At 37.9% G+C, this 21,078-nt stretch overlaps 1 protein-coding gene across 6 annotated transcripts in view; it reads left to right on the plus strand.

Annotated features, from left to right (window-relative positions):
• Nucleotides 1–21,078, plus strand: part of PLEKHA5 (pleckstrin homology domain containing A5) — a 239,568-nt gene that overhangs the window by 111,001 nt on the left and 107,489 nt on the right. The window contains exon 1 of one of the 6 annotated variants that reach the window (XM_034644713.1): nt 10,469–10,682. The exons of the other annotated variants lie outside the window; for them this stretch is intronic. Coding sequence (XP_034500604.1) covers nt 10,648–10,682 — 35 coding nt within the window. The 5' untranslated portion in view covers nt 10,469–10,647. Of the gene's footprint in view, nt 1–10,468; nt 10,683–21,078 lie in introns of those variants that run through there. 6 annotated transcript variants of the gene reach the window in all.

Genomic DNA, 21,078 nt, shown 5'->3' on the forward strand with positions numbered 1-21,078 from the left:
TCTCATATTCTAACTTGTATTTTAATTATGTACTTACCCACAACTACTTTGGACATTTCTTTTTCTTTTTTTAATTTTCTCACAGGATCTAGCAAATGCTTCTTCTACAAAGAAATAACATCCTCAATAAATACTTGACTGAATTTAAAAATCTATTAGCAGGGGCGCCTGGGTGGCTCAGTCGTTAAGCATCTGCCTTCAGCTCAAGGCGTGATCCTGGCATTCTGGGATCAAGCCCCACATCAGGCTTCTCCGCTGGGAGCCTGCTTCTTCCTCTCCTACTCCCCCTGCTTGTGTTCCCTCTCTCACTGGCTGTCTCTCTCTCTGTCAAATAAATAAATAAAATCTTTTTTTTAAAAATCTATTAACAGTAGTCAAGGAAATTAAATCTCAACCCAGGTTTGTTTTATTTTTATTTATTTTTATTATTTATTTATTTTTTAGATTTTGTTTTATTTATTTGTCAGAGAGAGCACAAGCAGGGGGAGAGGTAGGCAGAGGGAGAAGCAGGCTTCCCACTGAGCAAGGAGCCTGACAGCAGGACCCTGGGATCCTGACCTGAGCCAAAGGCAGACACTTTAACCGACTGAGCCACCCAAGCATCCCTGATTTTTTCTTTTTAATACTGGACAGCAGGGATGCCTGGGTGGCTCAGTCGGTTAAGTGTCTGCTTTCGGCTCAGATCATGATCCCAGGATCAAGTCCCACATGGGGCTCCTTGCTCAGCAGGGAGCCTGCTTTTCCCTCTGCCTGCTGCTCCCTCTGCTTGTGCGCTCACACTCTCTCTCTCTAACAAATAAATAAAATCTTTTAAAAAAAAATACTGCATAGCAGTATGTGTAACATTTACAGTGAACTTCCAAAATAAGGTATTTTCATTTAAAAGAAAAAACTTGTGGGCCAAGGGATTTGTACAGATGAGATATAAAAATATTCAAAGATGGGTCTCCTGGGTGGTCCAGTATGTTGAACGTTCCAGTCTCGATTTTGGCTCAGGTCATGATTTCAGGGTTGTGACAACCCCTATGTCTTGGCCATGCCAGGCATGGAGCCTGCTTAGGATTCTCTCTCTCCCTCTCCCTCTGCCCCTCCCCCAAGCCACTTTCCCTCTCTAAAAAGAAAAGGAAAAAAGAAATTACCTCTCCTGTGCCAGAAACATACGAGTGTAGAAGTTTGGCAAGTTAAAACCAGTTTTGTTTTTGGTTTTAAGGGCATTCTCCTCATACTAAGGTATGAGGTATGATAAACAAATGATCTTGGTTGGAGTTGTTGCCATAAGACCACCTGTTGTGTTTGTTGTGTTGTAACTGGGGCTCAAGGGTACAAGAAAAGCACCTGGCTCTGGGGCCCCCAGGTAGAACAGGTTCGGCCATTTGCCACTGACAAAATCCAAAGGGCAAAGAGACACCTGGTGGTGAAACAAGAAAGAAATTTATTTCAGTCAGGCCAACACCAGGAAGACAGCTGACTAATGTCTCAAAGACTGTTTCTGAAGTGCTGAAAATACTTCTAGGTTTATATAAGGAAAGTATGAGGCAAAGGCTGGTGGGTACATACAGCTGGGCAGTAACAGTCAGGTCATCATTGTCTTGGGCTCAGTCATGTGGGGTCTTGTTGGCTTTCAGGGCAGTTGTTATTGCTTGAGGGGTAGTTTCATTTCCCATCACAGGATGCTTTGCATATCGGGTCTTTTGACTGAGTTAAAAGATATACAAGAAAGAAGAACTTAATTGGTTAGAAAGTACAGACTAAGGTCAAAATGGAGGTAAAGTCATTTTTCAATGAAATCTCGTGATGAGAAAGGAACAACTTAGGAAGTCAGTTGCTTTCATTGAGTCAGTTGTAGATATCAAAGTATCTCTTAGGTCCCAAGGCTATGTCTGGATCCTGAGTCTCCATAATGTATTTTGTCCTGTTCCATGGTAGTAAAACTTCTTTAAAACATGCGTGTTTTCAGAGCGCCTGGGTGACTCAGTCGGTTAGGCATCTGACTCTGGGTTTTGGCTCAGGTCATGATCTCAGGGTCATGAGATCAAGCCCCACTAGGGCCAGGGCTCATGCTCAGTACAGAGTCCACTTGAGATTCTTTCTGCCTCCTTCTCCCTCCCCCAGCTTGCACATGCACCCCCCCCCATAAAATAGCATCTTTTTAAAAAATGCATGTTTTCTTGCCTCCTTTCAAGAGAGTAAGCAGGAGTTTCTTATTGAATAAATCAAGCCAACACAAAAAGCAGCTGTTGACTGTAAAAAAACCAAAACAAAGAGTCTGATATTTTACCACTAAAATGAGTTTATTCGGGACTGGAGAGGATTGCAATTCCAGACAAGCAGACTATGGCAAACCATAGGAAGTGTGGAGAATAGGGGAGAAGGGGTTGCTCTCATGAAAAAAAGGAGAGTGCTGGGAGGGGCTGTTTCACAGAGTTCTGGGTGGTGACAGGTTCTTACCTACTGAGTGTGGCAGTTTCTCATTGGCTGAGCTGTTGCTGGGCAAGGAGAAATTCTTCCTCCTGCTGGGGTATGTAAAGTAAGCTTCCTTCTATTTGGAATGCCAGTGGTGGTGCATGAGAGCTCTGCCTTCAGGGCTTCCTGACTCCATTTTAAATGAGATTTCTCTATTTTCAAAAAACCTTTATAATACTTTCTTTGAAGCCTATTTTTTTATGATAATGAAACTGGTAACACTGTCATACATTTGATTTTATTCCTGCATCAAAAATGACTATGTATCTTCCAGGCAGATGGTACAAGTATAGAACTGACTTAGTATTTGGATAATAAATGCTTTGTTAGTAAATCAGGCTCTGTAGTAAACCAGTTAGATTTTATGATTTCTTTCAGAATGAAAATCAATGGATACACAGATAGAATATAAGCCACAAACTATCATTCAAAAATGTATACTCATCCAGATTTGAAGTTAGGAACTAGGCAAAGAAACTAAAGCTTAGCTAAATTTATATTTGTTTTCTTACTCCTGTAACTTGGTTGTTGACTTATTGTATCATATTCATCAACATGTTCTTGAGTCTGCATTTTTTTATTTTGCTAGAATTTCAATTTTATCTTCATAAACACAAGTTCTTCCAAATCCAGTTTCCTATTAGTTACCATTGCACATTTAAGTACTAAATTAGTAAATTTAAAGTTTTCCACATACATTTGTTGCACATGTACACTTTGACTTGGAATTTTTCTGGAATTGTAATGGTTAAAGTAAAAATGTAGTTAAAGATTCCAGAACCTCAGGCTCCTCCTCTATGAGCCTGCTTCTTCCTCTCCCACTCCCCCTGCTTGTGTTCCCTCTCTCGCTGGCTGTCTCTATCTCTGTCAAATAAATAAATAAACATTTAAAAAAAAAAAAAGATTCCAGAACCGATTAAAAAATTCACCACTCCAAATTCCAGGTTTTTTCCTATCGAGTGAAATCGTCTTCAAGCTTCCAGAGATGAGTTCAGATATTCAAAGGAGCTATAAATATAACCAGACATCTCACCTATAGCTCAGAAGTTGATATGTCATATGATAATACAAGAAGGGAAGAAAGATAATCAGTTTAATAGCCACATTATTGTGCCTCTTAGATGTATCTTTCACTTTGGTTTGTATTTGCTTGTATGATTGAACTTATTAGAATTAGTCTATTCTCCATGGGTATATACCTTCTGTTTATAGTGCAGATTAGTTTATATACATCCCTATTGGCAGATTCTTTGAGATATAAGTGTGCATGACTGCATATTTTGTCAGTTATGCTCATTGTTCCTGATATATAGTACTGAAACTACCCGAGTGAGGGAGATTGAGGGAAATCTCTCTGAAGGCATAACATCTGAGCTGGACCTAAATCCTATAAATTGATGAGATACACGGATTATGACAGTTTAGAAGGAGGAAGTTGTGACTGTCAATCTCACACAAAAAATGGACAGAATTTAGAAAGGATTGGAAGAAATAAAGGGAGTATAAAATGGCTAAGTCATCATCTTATTAAACTGGCCTTCCAGAGCCAAACTTGTTAATCGACCTGAGAACTGTGTATTTTCAAATTAGAAGGCCCTGAGTCCTGTTAGCAAGCAAGTATATTTTAGTAGCTAGCTACCACTCTCTGGGGAAGAAGATTCTAGTAGCATGAAGGACTTTCATTATGATTGGTCCCTTCCTGAGCAGGTGTTTATGGGTTAATTTGATTCTTAAATCATTCAGCTCTTCCAGTTTTTCTAGGAGTTTGCTGTGCTGTGAAATTTCAGCTCTAATAGAAAACCAAGATAATATTATAGAACAACTTTTGAACATTTCTTGGGTAGTAAATTGAGAATATTTGAACTGCTAATGTCAGTGTTGTTAACCTTAAAAATAGAAACTGCCAGTTATTTTACCAACAAAAAATGAGTTTATTTGGGGGGTAAAAGAAAATTGCAATCCAAGACAAACTAGCTGCAGAAAAACCCAGCAACAAAGGAGAGGTATGCTCTGTTGGGAAGGGTATTATAAACTAAAAGTCAATTGGAGCAACCTGGGAGTTGGCAGTATGTGGCTTTTCATTGGCTGAGCTGTTGGGGTTAGTGGGGAGAGATAAAGAAAGCCTCTCTTCCTCTGCTGGAATAGTAGAATAGTATTCACATGCAAGGTCAAGTCCATTTGTCCAAGGTCCAAGTTCTTGTCAGGTCTGCAGTGGACCAGGAGTGGTAGTGTCAGTGAGCCCTCATGCTCAAACTATAGACCTTAACAGTTAAAACCAGAAAGAGACAAGACCACTTAACTCATGCTCTAACTGCAGCCCATTGTTCTTATTTCTTTCTTATTATTCTGTTCTTATTGTCACACTTTCTTGAGGCACTGATGAAGATGTTTTGCAATGACCAGAACATTATAGCCACCAGAGACCAGAAAACTCTCTGGTAGCAGTAGAATGCCTAGAAGACCACAACCACCCAGCATGTCCCCTTACCCGCCCATGATCATACGCTGAACACACACCCACCTCCACCCAGGCTGCCTGCCTGCTGTCTTGCACGTACCCCCACCCGCAGCCTCTCCTTATAAAACCCTAAGTGTCGGGGAGCTTGGGTAGCTCAGTCAGTTAAGTGGCCCGCTCTTGGTTTCAGCTCAGGTAATGATCTCAGGGTCTTGAGATCAAGTCCTGCTTTGGGCTCCATTCTCAGAGTGGAGTCTGCTTGTCCCTCTCCCTCCCCCGCTACCCCTTCCCCTGCCCGCTCTCTCTAAAATAAATAAATAAAATCTTTAAAACTCTAGATGTCCATCTTGTTGGTGGAGGTTGGTTGTTAAGGCTTGAGCCTGCTACCTTCCCTGTCTGCCAACACCTGAAATAAATTTCTCCCTTTTCTCTTTCCAAACACTCGTCTTTTGAGTTATTGGCTTCTCTTGCAATGGGTTTGTCTGAATTTGTTCATCAACAGTGTTGGCAAACCCAGCCAGGAGCTGTGCTTTCAATTTTTCCAGCCTTCTCAGGATTCCATGGGATGGAGCAATTGACCACAGTGCACCAGGTCTTACCCATTCGATTCCAGAAATAGTGGCTGTGATAGATCATTCAGTAACAGTAGGGCATGAGAGCTCCCGGTGCCAAAACCTCTTGACTCCATTTTAGGATTCCCATTACTAATTTTCACAGTATCCAATGATGATGATAACTAAGTTAGTGTTTAGAAGTTGTTGGCCCAGCATTCACATTGACTGTCTCCTTGGTGGTACAGTTTGTTTTTATACTGAATTTCAAGTTTTATAGTGCTTACCTGTGCAGTGAATTTGTGGGACATTTGAGATCCCTCTCAAGCTATCATTGGGTTTGAGTTTAATTTCTGTGAGCTGATTTACTCTCTGCCTGGTTACCAGAAGATAGTGAGGATATGTGAGAGAGATACACTGTATTTGTGAACGACTTTTAATGTACTTTTGTAATTAGTGCTATTTTGGTGTTTTCTCTTTAAGTCATGAAGATACAGTGTGAAGCCAAAATAAATGAATTTGGAAATTTGGGAGAAAGGATAAGGAGGCTGTTGGTATTCTTACTTTACTTTTGTGTAACTTTGCATTTGAGTATTGTATTGTGATATGTGTAAGAAGTATATTTGGTCTTTGTTCCTGGTTTCTGGCACAAAGCTCCTCAAAACCCGTGGAATTTCCTGAGTAATAAGAGTGCCTTTTTGAGCTTAGACTATTGAGGTGATTAAGAGTGGGGACCCTAGATAGTCTCAGGATGGGGCTGGTTAACCAGAAAGACCAAATGATTAGAACTTTCAGCCCTACCCACTGACCTCAGGGAGAGGGAGATTGAGGGAGTCCATACTACAGATTAAGCACCGTAGAAACTCTTGAACAAGAAGAGTTGATGAGCTTCCAGGCTAGTCAACACATCTACTTGCTAGGGAGGGTGGTGTAGCCCAGTTCCATAGGGACAGAAGCTCCTGTGCTCAGGACCCTTCCAAACCCTGCTCTTTGTACCTCTTCATCTGGCTATTCAACTATATCCATTATAATATCTTCTATAAGAAATTTTTAAACATAAGTAAATGTTTCTGTGATTTCATGAACCACTCCAGCAAATTAATCAAAGATGAGAAGGGGGTTGTGGGAATCTCCAGTTTATACCCAGTGGGTCAGAAGCACAGGTAACAAACTGGATTTAAGATTGCTATCTTAAGTGAAGGCAGTCTTATGGGTTGGAGCCCTTACTTAACCTGTGGGTTCTGGGACATCTCCAGGTACATGGTGTCAGAATTGAGTTCAGTGCTTAGTGGTGTTGGGAAAAAACACACATCAGAAACATGCATTTGTGGTCTTTTCATTATACTAGTATTTTTCTGATCTGAAAGATCTGCATTATTGACCTAGGAGATAAAATCAGTAATCACCTGATGGAACATTTGAGTTCTTTCTGTTCTCTAGCACTATTAGTATATGGAAAAGAGATTGGTAGATCTGTTTCTTACCCATTAAGAGGACTTCTCCATTGGTGTTAATGTTGAGTAAATTGGCACCAAATTATGGAGACAGTTGTGTGCTGGATCAAGTCGTTTGGACTTCAGCTTGTTTTGCAGAAGGAAGCTAGGAACCAGGTTATGTAAGTTAAGATCAAGAGTGGCATTTCTAAGAAGTGAGTAGTCAAGAGTTTTAAATGCCACTGAGAAGTTAAAAGAAATGAAAAATGATAGTCCTCACAAACTGAACCCTTAGTCATTATCATGAACATCCCTAAAGAATACACTGAAACACATTATTTGGTGGTGAATACTTTGGAGGCCTTCATTGGACTTTTCTTCTGTGGCTTTTTAATGAAGCATGCCCTATAGCATAGAGATACATGAAAAGAGAATCAGGATTAATTTAGATTTAGGATTTCCTACTGATTTAAAGAAGTTTACTAGCTCTGACGTAGTAGTGGGGCATACATCTACTGTCTGCCTCAGCTTCTTTTCCTAAAACATGGTTTGGGCAGAATTGAGAAAGCTAAACTGGCTATCACTGACATTGAGGAAAAGCAGGGCAGAATCTTATAAGGCATTTGGGAGAATTGCCTTTTTGGTATGTGCATTTTTTTTCCCTTAAATGAATAGTTTCTCTGTTAATTGGGCACCTTTTGTAGGTGTAAAATTCAGATTTCATCTTAAATTTGTACTTTTACAACTACTGCTGCCTCTAACTGAAATCTCCTCTTGAAATAGTTAGGCCAGCTGTCATTTACTTTGTTAAGCCTTTTCCAGATTCCCCCCAGGCATTTAGCTACTTCCTTTTCAGTGCTCTGCAAATCAGGTTATGTTATAATGATCTGTTTACAGCTCTCTTTTCCCTATTAAACTGTCCATTCCAAGCCTCCAGAGGAGGCACCTTCTCTTATTCCCTCTTTTTCCCTGTGGAAGTCCTTGTAAGCTGTGGGTGGGTGATGAGGGGGCCTGAGCCTCCCAGGTTCTAAAGAAATAGTGCAAGGTGCTGGTAACTTCATAAACCAAACACTTGGTCGGCTTGTTAGTTCTCAGTATTCCTGTTCATCTTCAGAATCTTGACAGATCTCTACTGCTTCGTTCTTGTTTTTCTCCTGGCCGCCATATCACTGATTCTACAAGCATAGTACAGAGATGTCTGCCTTTGCATAGGATAGTTTTATAGCATCTACAGCAGTGAATACACCTAAACCAGATCCGCTAGAATAGTCTAAAACTTCCTTCCTAGTATTTTTAGAGGTGTTTTGTTATAACTAGCCTGATAATGAGAACAGTTGAAGACGTTACTATTTAATAGAAGGTTGGTTTGGTTTGGGAGTAGGGCTGTGATAAGCTTAATACATTTTAATCTCCATATCTGTTTATAGGTTGTTACAATTTGTGTCATTTAAAGGGGGCCATGGCTCAGTTGCTTAACCATCTGCCTTCAGCTCAGATTATGATCCCAGGGTCCTGGGATATCGAGCCCCACGCCTGGCTCCCTGCTCAGCTGGGGAGCCTGCTTCTCCCTCTTCAGCTCCCCCTGCTTGTGCTCTCTCTCTGTCAAATAAATAAAATCTTTTTAAAAAATAAAAATAAAGGGTGCTGTGGAACTTTTAGAACTGTGGGAAAAATTGTTGACTTTGATGTTTTCAAGAATGGGTTTTGTTTCTTTCTTTGTATAAGACGTTTAAACTGAGCATAATTGAGACTAGCAAAATCTTCACTTTGAAAAAATGGGAAAGATCATGAATCACTACTTTTCTAAAACATATGCAAACCCTTCTGGTTATAGCAAACTGTGTTGGCTTGCTTGTCTGTATTTCAGACTACATGATGAAACAATTTTGTTTTCTCAACTTGAGATGCTATTTTCAATTTTTGCTATAGCAGTTTCATATGAAAGGAGTGTTGTAGCGCCAGTTATGTTACATGCTAGATTTAGTTGTAAGACAACTCAACTTACATTGAGGTAACTGAACATTTTTATGACATTAGCATTCCTACAAGATATTTACAATATATCTTCTAAAATGACTTGTTCATGTACTCATTTAAGAATCACCATTTCGGGAAAAGGGCATGAAATGCAGAACTGTGGTTGGCCATTAGATATGAAATACATTTAAGTAAACACTTATTATGTGGTAGGCACTGTTCCAGTTGCTTGTGTAATTTTTCTCATATAATTCTCACAAAAATCCCATGAAGATTAATGTTATCTTTATTTTCTATATAAGGAAATGAGGGCGTACAGAAGCAAAGTAACTTGCCAGTCCCCAGGGAACTATTGAGAGAAAGAGCTTGACTCCCATCTCTGATTGCAGAGCCAGGTGCTTGTGACCGTGAAGCTGAACAGCCTGCTGTGTGAATGAGTGTATGAAGAGAGGCATAATATCATTTGCACTTAAAACACAAACACACGTGCGCAGTTAGAACCGTGTGATAGCATGTATTTTCTATTAGATTTGTAAAGAAGAAAAGTAATTGTCAATACCCAGTTTGTGGGGAAAGGAGAAATTTAATGCGTTGAGATACACAAATTTTTACCTCTTTTTGGAGGACAAAGCATGTAAATGTTGAAAATGTGCACATGATTTGACCTACCCATCCCGCTTCTAAGAATTATCCTACACATCTAAATACAGGAATGCACAAAGATGTCTGGCCAGTGATATACATTAAGTATTATTTGTGATAATAAAAAAAATTATAACAAGTGTCCAGTAGGAATCAGGTTTAGGTAATTGTGATGGGTAGCCATCAAAAAAGGAAAAGTTAAGAATGTATTTATTGACATGGGAAACTGTCCATGGCATATTGTTGAATGAAAAGAGCAAGTTGCAAACAACATATATAGTTTGATTTTTTTTTATATTGAAATATGTTTATATAAACAAACTCTGGTCTGCCGGAAAGTATACAACTGCTATGTTTACTACTAGGTAGTATAATTTCGTGATCAAATATATAGGCAGTAGAGACACTCAATCTGGGTTTTGAATCCTGATCAGTCACTTAATAGCATTGTTCCATAACTACTCTGTGTCTCAGTTTCTTCCGTAAAATGAAGAACTTACTTGTATTACTGTATTATGAGGCTCAGATGAGTTTGTAAAATGATTGACATAGTAAGTGATCAGTAAATCTAAGCAGCTATTATCATTTCTGGGTGGTGGAACACCAGGCAATTTTAACTTTATGCCTTTTATTGGTTGAATTTTTGAAATAAGTATGTATGAACTTTGGGAGCAACAACAACAAAATAAATGTTTTTAGAGAAGTCGTTTAAATTGGTATGCTTACAGTTTTAACAGGAAACGTCTCTTTATTTTGAGCTAAGGTTATTTAAAATTACTCATGAAATGTTTTCTTCAAGAGCTGTTTGCAGCCATATATGCTGATATTTTACCCTATGCTGTATGCCAACTTTAAAGGGAATTGAAATCATATTTCACTCTTATGGCTGGAAGGCATGCATAATCACAACAGAGTCTTCCTGGAGAAGCTGCCTGAATTTGCGGCTGCAGTGACATGTTGGTGCGTGACGTCAGTCTGGTGTCAGACTTGCAGAGTGGCAGGCTGTCCTGACAGCCCCAGTGCATTTCCTTAGTGCTTAGTCCCCACAGTGCTCATTTGGGAGCAGCTCAAAGACAAAGGAGTTGAGTCTGATTTTTATTCCAGTATCCTTTTTGCCTGTAGTTAAATGTCTGTTCACAAATGTAATTTTGATGAAGGCTGGTGAGTAATTCTTGTTACTCTTAATCTATTTATGTATTAGTAATAAGTCATGGGTAAATGAGCATTAGGACTTTTTTCTCAGATAATGATCCTGTGGTAAATAATCTTTGTAGCCCTAGTGCCAGGCACAGTGTCTAGTGCAAAAAATTGACATAAATGTCTCTATAACCGAAGTATTGTGTTTTTGTAAAAATATAAATACTGTACATCGTTAGGTTTTCAAATGACTTGGGCATTTTAAAATGTGATCTTCCTCTTGGTCTCTCCTTTACTTTAGCTACATAAATGCATAATAGTTGCATATTGCTTTAAAGCCTAAAGATTTTAATTAAAAATTTTTACATTTGTCTTGTTTAACTTACTCGGAAGAGAAGCTTGTATATTTTTTTTTCCTTAAAGAGAACTAAATTAATAATTCTCAGAAATTCCTGTGGAGATGTTAACAGTATTCATTACATAATGTTTTTATTAAAATGTATACTAATACTAGTTTAAACTAACAGTTGGTTGAAGCTGCTGTTTATTAATTTAATTATTTGGGCTGTTTCAGTAATAATTCAAAAATAGGAATCCTCATTAACCTAAAATTTGAAACCAGTATAATGGTAGGAGATTATTATAGACAACATTTTGGCATTTAAAGAAATAAAGTTACTACTGCCATTGGTTATAAAAGCTGGGCAACATGCCTTTAAAGATTTATTTCTCATTAACAATATTTATGTTTCTTTGAGTTTTACTCTATATTGATTTAGTTGTTTTGAAGCCATTAATTTAAGGAGATTAGATTGGGAAAGACTTTCTTTGTATGTAGCTTTTTTGCTTGTAACTTTCTTCTCCATTTTGAGAAGATGGTTGTTATTTTAATTTCATACTATTTGTATGGTACAAACAAGCCTTTGAAAAGTCTTTTACATTTTGCCATTTCCGGTATAATTCTTTTTATGCGGGTTCAGTAGCAGTCTTATGATTTCAAGGTTTTTTTTAAGAATTTTCAAACAAAGTTTTCACTTAAAGAATAGGCACTTTATACTTTTTAAATCTAGTTGAAGATAGGGCAATATGGATGTTATTAATATTTTAAATATTTTCATATCGGTTTTCTGCAACTAAAGAATTAAGGCGCCTGTACATATTTTCTGTGTGAATTACATAATTGAGTATTGAAAGGAAATTATCTAAGTCATCTTAATTTTTGAATGTAAAAAATATCAAATTTGAGGAATTTGTTATCACTGCCTCATATGTGACTCCTAGTATACATTGTACTTCTACATTTGGAAGCATAGAAATATAGAAGCAGGGTTTCAAATTCATTTTATTTGACTTGATGACCTTAATTCAACATTCACAGTTTTTTCCCTTTAGTTGCAAAATTTTAAGCTAGAAGCTGAAAATTCTGCCCAAAGCCAGAAAATTTAAGTATACGGAGAACTCATGAATATTTTTATTCCCTTTAAAAATTTATCTTGAACCCACTTAAAATATTTTAACGTGTTTTTAAAATAGCTTGTATTTTAAACTTAATCAGGAAGTTACTATTAACGATGAATTGGAATATATTCAGTATACATTTTAAACAAAGATGTTTTTGAGGTATTATGACATCAGAGGTCATTGGCCTAAATGCTGCTAAAGTTCGAGTGAAGGGAAGTTACTTAAACTTCTTTGTATGAACAGGAAATTAAATCTAGCCAAAATCCGGGGGGTGGGGGGGGAGGGGGGATGAGCAGAACTGCAGGGGAAAATAACCTGAAATTGACATGAAAGTTTTACTGAAGTCTAAGACAGCAGAGAATAAAGTACTTGTCTGTTTTCTAATGAATAAGGTATGCTTTAAGGAACTCTTTCCATGAATACTGAAGCCTGATGGAAAAGTATAATTGTGCTATTCTTTTTTGAAATTTAGCTTAGTGAAACTCAGATAAAATCGTGTTCTTTAAGCTAATAGTCATGAGCCATGTATTGTTTTCTAGTGGTGTACAGTACAAAATCTGTGCATCGTAGATGCTTAGGAAATATTTGACCATGAGTAAATGAATTGATTAAGCAAGTTAAATGAATGAGGAGTCTCCCTTGATCCTTGTATTGGAGAGATTTCATTTTCACTGTGATGATGAAGACCTAGTTATCAAACCAACTAATAGGGTACCATAGCCTAGTAGTCTGTTAGAAAGAAATGTGTCTTTGGGGTACAATACTGTCGTCACCATGGCCAGCAGTGACCACTGGATTTCACTGGTCGCTCTACTTACTGTCTCTGCTGTAGGAAGTGGGCCTTACCCTGCCATTCTGGGTCAGATTTCTGTCCCACTCCCACCTCATCTGTAAGTGAGAAATTTCTCACTATTCAGGGATAATGATTTGTTCACTAAAGGGAGCCTTAATTAAGTGCTGTGTGCGTCACAGAAGTGCATTGAACCTTTTCAGAGTAAAAAATATATATATTTGCTCCTAAGAGTGAAACAGGTACATTACTTCAATACTTATATAGTAAATGTTTTATATGTAGTGTGTTGTTACTCAAAGCCTAGATTTTCTGCCCCATTTCTGTACCCCCTCCTTTCAATCTGTACTAAATTCTAGCCACATCTGACTGCTGATCCTGAGGCTCAGGTCAATGGCAGCCACTTCCGTGACATCTTCTCTGCTCTTCCCCTTGCTAAGCAAGACCAAGCCCAAATTGGCCTCCCCTTTGTATTTTGATTTTGGTTCTATTACTCTTCCTGTGTGTTTGTTTGTAATGTTATTAAGGCTATGTCACCAGTACCAGTCTCATATTGAATAAAGTATCTAAGTTACACAAAAGTACAGCCATTTTGAAAGAAAAGCTTTTTTTTGTTTGTTTGTTTACAAAATCTTTGTTTCATAGAGGTATCATTTGACTTATTGGTAACTACCTTTTTGTTCTGGAAGTGATTGTTCAGATAAAGCTCATGTAGGATCAAAATGACTAAACACTATGCAATGAAGAAGAGTAAAGTTCAGTGATGACTGACCTTTTTTTGTTTGAATTGAACTATTCTGTCAATTTGACTATTGGAAAGAATGTGTCATCTACAATAAAATAAACTGGATCTTGAAATTATGTGGTTCTTTATGTGTAGGTTAGAATTAGATTAATGTGTTAAAGTGGTATATGACCACACGCAGAAGAGGTAGTGCTTAAATTCAGCTTTTTCTAATTTTTGTTTGCTTCCTTACCAATGATATAGTAAACTTCTATTTAATGCCTGTTACAATAAAAAATTAGTAATTGGCATTCATTAGGGGATAGTAGAGTTGCCTGAATTAATGCAATTCCTATATATATATGGACCACGTTATTTCTTTTAAATGCTAAGAATAATCTGACTACAAACATGTTTCTAAGTTGGAGTTCTGTTTAGTTTTATTTTAAAACTCCATTAGACTTTTGCAAATAAAACTTTTTTTTTTTTTTTTTAAAGATTTTATTTATTTATTTGACAGAGATAGAGACAGCCAAGCGAGAGAGGGAACACAAGCAGGGGGAGTGGGAGAGGAAGAAGCAGGCTCACAGCAGAGGAGCCTGACGTGGGGCTCGATCCCATAACGCCGGGATCACGCCCTGAGCCGAAGGCAGACGCTTAACCGCTGTGCCACCCAGGCGCCCCTGCAAATAAAACTTTTTTATACAAATGACTGTAATTTTTTTAAAAAGTGTTCTTTTAAACCACTGTAATATCCCGTTAACACTTCTTCCCCCTTATGTAGTGTTGCAAGTGCTTTTTTGCATAGATTATTCAACAGTAAACTTTAACCTTAGATTATCAGGTTCTTCATTCATTATAGTCTTTTGCAGACCACTCTACTTCACATTTAAGACAGAGCAGAGAGCTAGCAACTTCGTAAAGCAAGGAAGGAAGGGATATCATTTTAGTTTTCAAGAAATCTCTCCTTGCATATTCAAGTTTAGCTAAGGTTCAGTGAGTACTTTGTTAGGTCCAGGTAATGTAGCTTCATGCTACGAAGTACTTTATTCTTTCAAAAGTCCTATGGGGTAGGGTTTGTTATTTGTTGTTTGGGTTTTGGTTCCCATTTTACAAAAAAACACTTAAGGTTTAGTGAGGAGGATGTTCTAAATAGGAGAGAGCCTAGTTAAAAGGAGGTGACTCTGAATGCTGTTAAAAGAGTCTTGGGCTGGGGCGCCTGGGTGGCACAGCGGTTAAGCGTCTGCCTTCAGCTCAGGGCGTGATCCCGGCATTGTGGGATCGAGCCCCACATCAGGCTCCTCCGCTATGAGCCTGCTTCTTCCTCTCCTACTCCCCCTGCTTGTATTCCCTCTCTCTCTGGCTGCCTCTATCTCTGTCGAATAAATAAAAATAAAATCTTTAAAAAAAAAAAAAGAGTCTTGGGGACATAAAAGTCATCCCTTAGGGCAGTGATGGAGATGTCTTCAGTTGTGTATTCTCATAGGGTAATTTCTGGGTGGCAACCAGAAGTGTCACCTTCTTGAATGCTTGGCAGGAAATCACTTTGGTGGGTTACCGTGTATGTTCTAAGAATCGTATTTCTGTTCTAACCATTAAGTGCCATTTAACCTTCCCGTTTAAAAGCTTCTTAAGAGTCACTCAAATGCCTTAGGGGTGAAAAAATTATCTACATTATTATAGGTATTTTTGCTTATAATGTAATTTATCAAATGATCTAAAACGTAACCGTGCCATAACACTCAGAATATGTAGCACTTATTAATGTGACATTTTGTTTATAACTAGCATGGAGTTAATTGAATTATTCTTGCATTATTTCCAAAATTATTTAAAATCTATTAAAAAGTGTTTATAGATTGTAAATGAATATGTTGGCTTGATTTGAGGTTTTGCTTAAAAGGTGATTTAGAAATGATAAATAACTCAGAACTAAAACAGGTGAATTTTTATGTAAGCCTTGTATTTTTTAATTTTTCTTTATTGTTCCTAGTCTATAATAATGCTTTCATCTTTGTACTTGCAGCATTACATCATGTTCATATTTTCCCACTGAGAAGAGCAAGATTTTCAGTTCCTTCAGGGTGCTTTTGTAAAACCCAGGCTTTACAATTGCTGCTATTTGTACTTAAATTCTTGGGTACCTATAATTGGCAAATGTGAGGCAACGTCTAGGATTATGTTGCGATAATTTTGCCTGAGCATCTAAGAGTGGAAAATGATTGTGAAGCCTTAGAGAATAGGAAGATAGAAATGAAATGGGGAGTCTAAAATTAAATAGGGATTGAGAAGGGTTTCATTACTGTTCTTCAGATAGACGTGGTCTTGGGGTGATGCTAGGCAGTGAGGCAGAAGGAGACAGGAAGAGGAGCCATGAGGGAGGCTGTGTGTCTCTGGTCTGTGGAAGAGGGGAAGGACCTCTAAAGAAAGTATAGTGTTTTGTTTTAGTACTGTTGGGCAGAAACAGAGATGTAGGGCAGGGCTGAAAGGTCTCTTCGGCTGGGATAAGATCCAGGGCAGGGGCAGCTGTTGAAAGGTGGGGATCTGAAAACGGTACCGCTCAGGCCTTGGGGCTGCCTCTTCCTCAGCTTGTCGCTGTATGACTTCTGACAACTTTGTAAATGCTGTGAGCCTCAGTTTATTCGTTTATAAAGTGAAGGTAGTAATATCTCCAAGGGTCTATGTGAGGATCCATTGTCACGTTTTGAGTACAGGTGTGACAACCACGTGTGTGAGCCGCACTCACTGTCCTGCTTAAGTGGTGGCGATTGTGAAGATGACGATTTTAATGCTTACTGCTGGAAGTGAGGATGAGCAAGGTACTCACACCTGAGAAATCCTTTCTTTTTTAACCACCCCTTTCCTCCCCCCAAAATAGGAAATGATACATCTTCTAAATGATGAGAGGAGAATGGAGAGCAGAAGATTAAGAGTTAAGACCTTAGGAGATGGTGGGTAAATGAATCACTGAGGTTTGAGCAGGATGTCTGGAAGCAGTTAGTTCTAAGTTAAAGGCAAATGGCATTTAGAACGAAATGCGGGGAAAGGAAATATATACTTTTCATGTTTTGCAAAAAAAAAAAATTACAACCTTTTAGATTGCTAACTCAGTGGTTATTTCTTCACATAACTAAGGTTCAAGAACTGAGTCTCTCTCTCAAGAAAGGCAGGGCACTTGTAGTGTTTTTCTTTTGTTCTTAAAACATTGCCTTTAACTGTAGGCACAGTTTTCAAGCCAGCATATTTTCAGTTTAAAAATAAATTGCAGACATAGTCATTGTGGTAGTCAGATTTCAACATAACATTTTCTCCTTTTTATTAAAAGAAAAACAAATGAAAGTAGTTGTCTGTATAAAATATTAACAAACCTAACATTTAACAATATTTTAAAAATTACTGTCAACTACCGTAGAACCAATTGATTTAATAGCTAAGTCACTGCTACAAACATGTTTTTAAAACCTAATTTGAGACTGAGTCTCAAAGTGATAAGGCTGTGAAGTCTAGTGATAAAAGCTTTTCAGTCTTAAAACAAGCTCTGGAGAGTGTTATTGTCTGAAAGTGTACTGAAACCAAGGATAAACTGAGAATGTACAATACTCCTTTTTGTTTTAAGTAGGATACAAAAAACAAGAGTTATAAGTTCACATTTGAGCTGTTTGCTCTGTAGTTTTCGGCCTAATTTAAGAAATAAATAGCCTCCCTATTTCCCACATCTCTTTTGCTTCGCTCCCATCTAACAACACTGTGACTATGTGGCACCTTTTATGGGTTGGGCCCTTGTAAAAGTCCAAGTCATGATTCCGGCTTCGTTGCCAGAGGAATTGCCAAACCACTATGATATCCTATTTTTCTTACACTAAATTAAATCCTTCTTTCTTCCCCATAAGGGAAACACATGATTCAGAACAAATCGTACAAAGGGGTTTGCATTGAGTTTAGTAAGAGACAACCAAAATCTCCTCTGTGGAACAGTTTTCTAAAACTATGTCTTTTTTGTGCACAGTGGATAAATTTCCTATGTTATTGCCACAATTACACATATAAAACACTCCTAAAGCTTGCTTTGTCAAATGTATTACTCAGAATAATTATACTGGTTATTGACAATGTTAATAGCAGTTTTGATATTTCTTAAATTTAAAAACAGAATGGATTTTGTATTAAAGCAGTCATTGAAATTACCCATGAAACAAAGGTATTAAAACACAAGCACACAAACAAGTATTTCCATAGGAGAAAATTGCAATACTAAGAAGTGTCCAGAACATTGCAGTTAGTTGGCCAAAACATTAAAAAAATTTTTTTTTTCTGACACCAAAAGCAAAAGCAACAGAAGCAGAAATAGTGGGACTAAATCATACTAAAGAGCTTCTGCAGAACAAAACAAAAAGGCAACCTACCAAGTAAGGAAATATTTGCAAATCATGTATTTGATAAGGAGTTAATACCCGAAATGTATAAAGAACGCCTGCAACTCATTAGCAACACATACACACACAATCCGATTTGAAAATCTTTTATTCCTCTTTCTAAACCCATAATTTTATTGAGTGTTTATATATGAAATATGCAATATTGTGCGTTTTACGCACCTACTTAGTATGTGGAGGGAGGTATTTCCTTAACAATGTCAGTGGCATCCTCCCTTATGTCTCCTGCTGAGGGAAGACTAGCAATGTGGACTGAACAAAAAAATGCCTTGCTCCAGTGACCTTGGAAAGGGACACAAATATCAGCTTCCACTGTCTTCAGTGTGCTGCCGTACGTTCGTTATTCTTCATATAAAAGCACCTGCCACTAAGAGTTAACTCAAACCCAGTAAATTGCCCTGTTTCCATAACGAGGCTATAGGAGCAATGTAGTTTATCAGCTTCCCCCCCCCCTTTTTTAGGATTTTATTTATTCGTTTGACAGAGAGCGCACACAAGCAAGGAGAACTGCAGGGAGAGGGAGAAGCAGGCTCCCTGCTGGGAGCCTGATGTGGGGGTGGGGTGCTTAATCTCAGGACCCTGGGATCATGACCTGAGCTGAAGGCAGACGCTTAACTGACTGAGCCACCCACGCTTCCCTCAGCTTTTTATGTAGGCTTTTTATGTAGGCTGCTAGAAAGCTTAGTACTGCTTAAAATGGCCCAGCTTCATCTAGATTTTCTACAGTTACCTAGATGATATATTATTTGGTTCACAAATACAAGATTTGAAAAGGAATAAGGTAGGATAATGAATATATTCTATCTCCAGTAGACATGTCATTTTTAATTTATTACTTATATAATTTGATAGAAACATACCGTTTTATACACATACTAATTTATTCATCCTAAGATCTTTTAAAACTAAATTATTACTGAATTAAGTAGTTCCATAGAGGCTTTAAATAAGCAGGTCTTGCATTTGATCTTCTAGTTTAGTAAATGATTACGTCTGGTAATAAATAGTGAAGAGGGCATAATGCCAAAGAGCAAGCAATTTGTGTTGCTATTTGTCGATTTCTTGATATCTTTCTAAAAATGGCGTTGATTCAACCCTTTTATCTGGACTTTGGATAGAGCATGATCCTCAGCTTGAGCTAGTGAATATGACCTATTTCCTTCAGCCCTGAACTCTCTGGAATAGCTGGGTCCATTTTTTTTCCCTAAGTGTTGTTTGTCACTATTTAAGAACATTCTCACATACTGCCTTTGCTAGTATAAAAACATAGCTAATCTTTCTTGGGAACTTTTATATTAGAATTACTTTTCTCCTCTGTCTTTTTGACATACTAGGAGCAGAAGCATTTACCAGAAGCATGAAAACGAAGAGAGATTTTAACTTTATTCTTTTACCATAAATACTGAGCGTAATAGCCCCTTCTTATCTGCAGGGGATACGTTCTAAGACCCCTAGTGATGCTTAAAAGCACGGGTAGTACCAAATCCTGTATGTACTATGTTTTTTCGTGTACATACATAACTATGGTAGAGTTTAATTTATAGATTAAGCACAGTAAGAGATTAACAACAATAACTAATAAAATAGAGCAGTTGTAACAGTCTCCTGTAATATGGCCTCTCTCAAAATATTTTGTACTGTTCTCACCCTTGTTCTTGTGGTGATGTGAGATGATAAAATGCTTGTGTGATGAGATGAAGTGAAGTGAATGACACAGGTATTGTGACAGTGGCTACCTGTGACCTCCTGGGGCTAGGTCGGATCATCACTGCGGTTGACCCACGGGTAACTGAAACTTAGAAAGCGAAAAACCATGAATGAACGTGGACTACTGGATAGGTACTAATTTAAACTTTTTTAATGTGAACAGTTGACTGAACAGTAATTTAATGACAGTGACATGCTGTAAGTCCTATGGTTCCAATTAAAATAAGTTATCAAGGACTTATTTTTCTCAGGCCGTGTTTATACTGCTCACCCTTTTCATCCTCATAAACGCCTCCACTAGAAAGTTAAGTTGTGTGAGGGCAAAGATTTTTTTATGTTTTGTTCACTGTTATCCCTGGTACCTAGAGCAGTTCTGAAAAAAATAAACTTGTAACGACCTATGACCCAGCTACTAGTGCTAAGTTGAGGAAACTCAAGTGTGGAAAGGTGATTGAGATACCTGGCAGTGAGTGGGGGCGCTGCGATCCAAGCCTAGGTGGTCTGATAACAGAACCTGTGCTCTCAACTGCCATTACTTCCTGCTGCCTCTGTTGTCTCTAGAGAAAGACAGGAACCCAAAGAAATAATAAATGTGGCTTATTCAGCAGAGTTCATTGTTAGAGGGCTATGATGGTCTAGTTAGGCTTACTTAACCTCACCCTGTTGACATTTTCCTGTGGAAAGCTTTCCTGGGCATTGTAAGACATTTAGTGGCATTTTGGCCTCTATCTGCTAGATAGTAGCTCCAGTTGTGACATTCAAAAATATTACCAGACATTTCCAGATCACTCCCAGTTGAGATCTACTGGTCTAGACTCAGAACATTAAAACATCACAGGCAGGGGTGCCTGGCTGCCTCAGTCGGTGGAGCATGCGACTCTTGATCTCAGGGTTGTAGGGTAGACCCCCATGGGGTGTAGAGATTACTTAAAAATAAAATCTTTAAAAAAAAAATACATCACAGAAATCTGGAAGTAAGAGTGGATGAATACCTGGTGTCATATTTTTTTTGAAGTTAGGACTTCTGCTCTGCCACAGAGTCAAAGACAAGATGGGAATTAGTTTGTTCTGTGACCGTAAGAGTTTTTTTTAAGTCAGGACCTGAATTTTATCTCTTCTTTATTAAGGATTCCTCTAGAAAGACAAATTTATGTAACATCATACCTTTCCAGTTTTTCCTTTTCATTCATGAAAAGTTTAAAATCTCTGGCAAGGATTTTTTAATGGCATCTTTTCTATTAAAGCTTCAGATGCACTTTTAGCAGCATAGAAGTATGTTAGTTTGTCGTTCAGCGGCACTATCAA

Source organism: Ailuropoda melanoleuca, chromosome 16, assembly GCF_002007445.2.
Source record: "Ailuropoda melanoleuca isolate Jingjing chromosome 16, ASM200744v2, whole genome shotgun sequence".
Taxonomy (NCBI): Eukaryota; Metazoa; Chordata; class Mammalia; order Carnivora; family Ursidae; genus Ailuropoda; species Ailuropoda melanoleuca.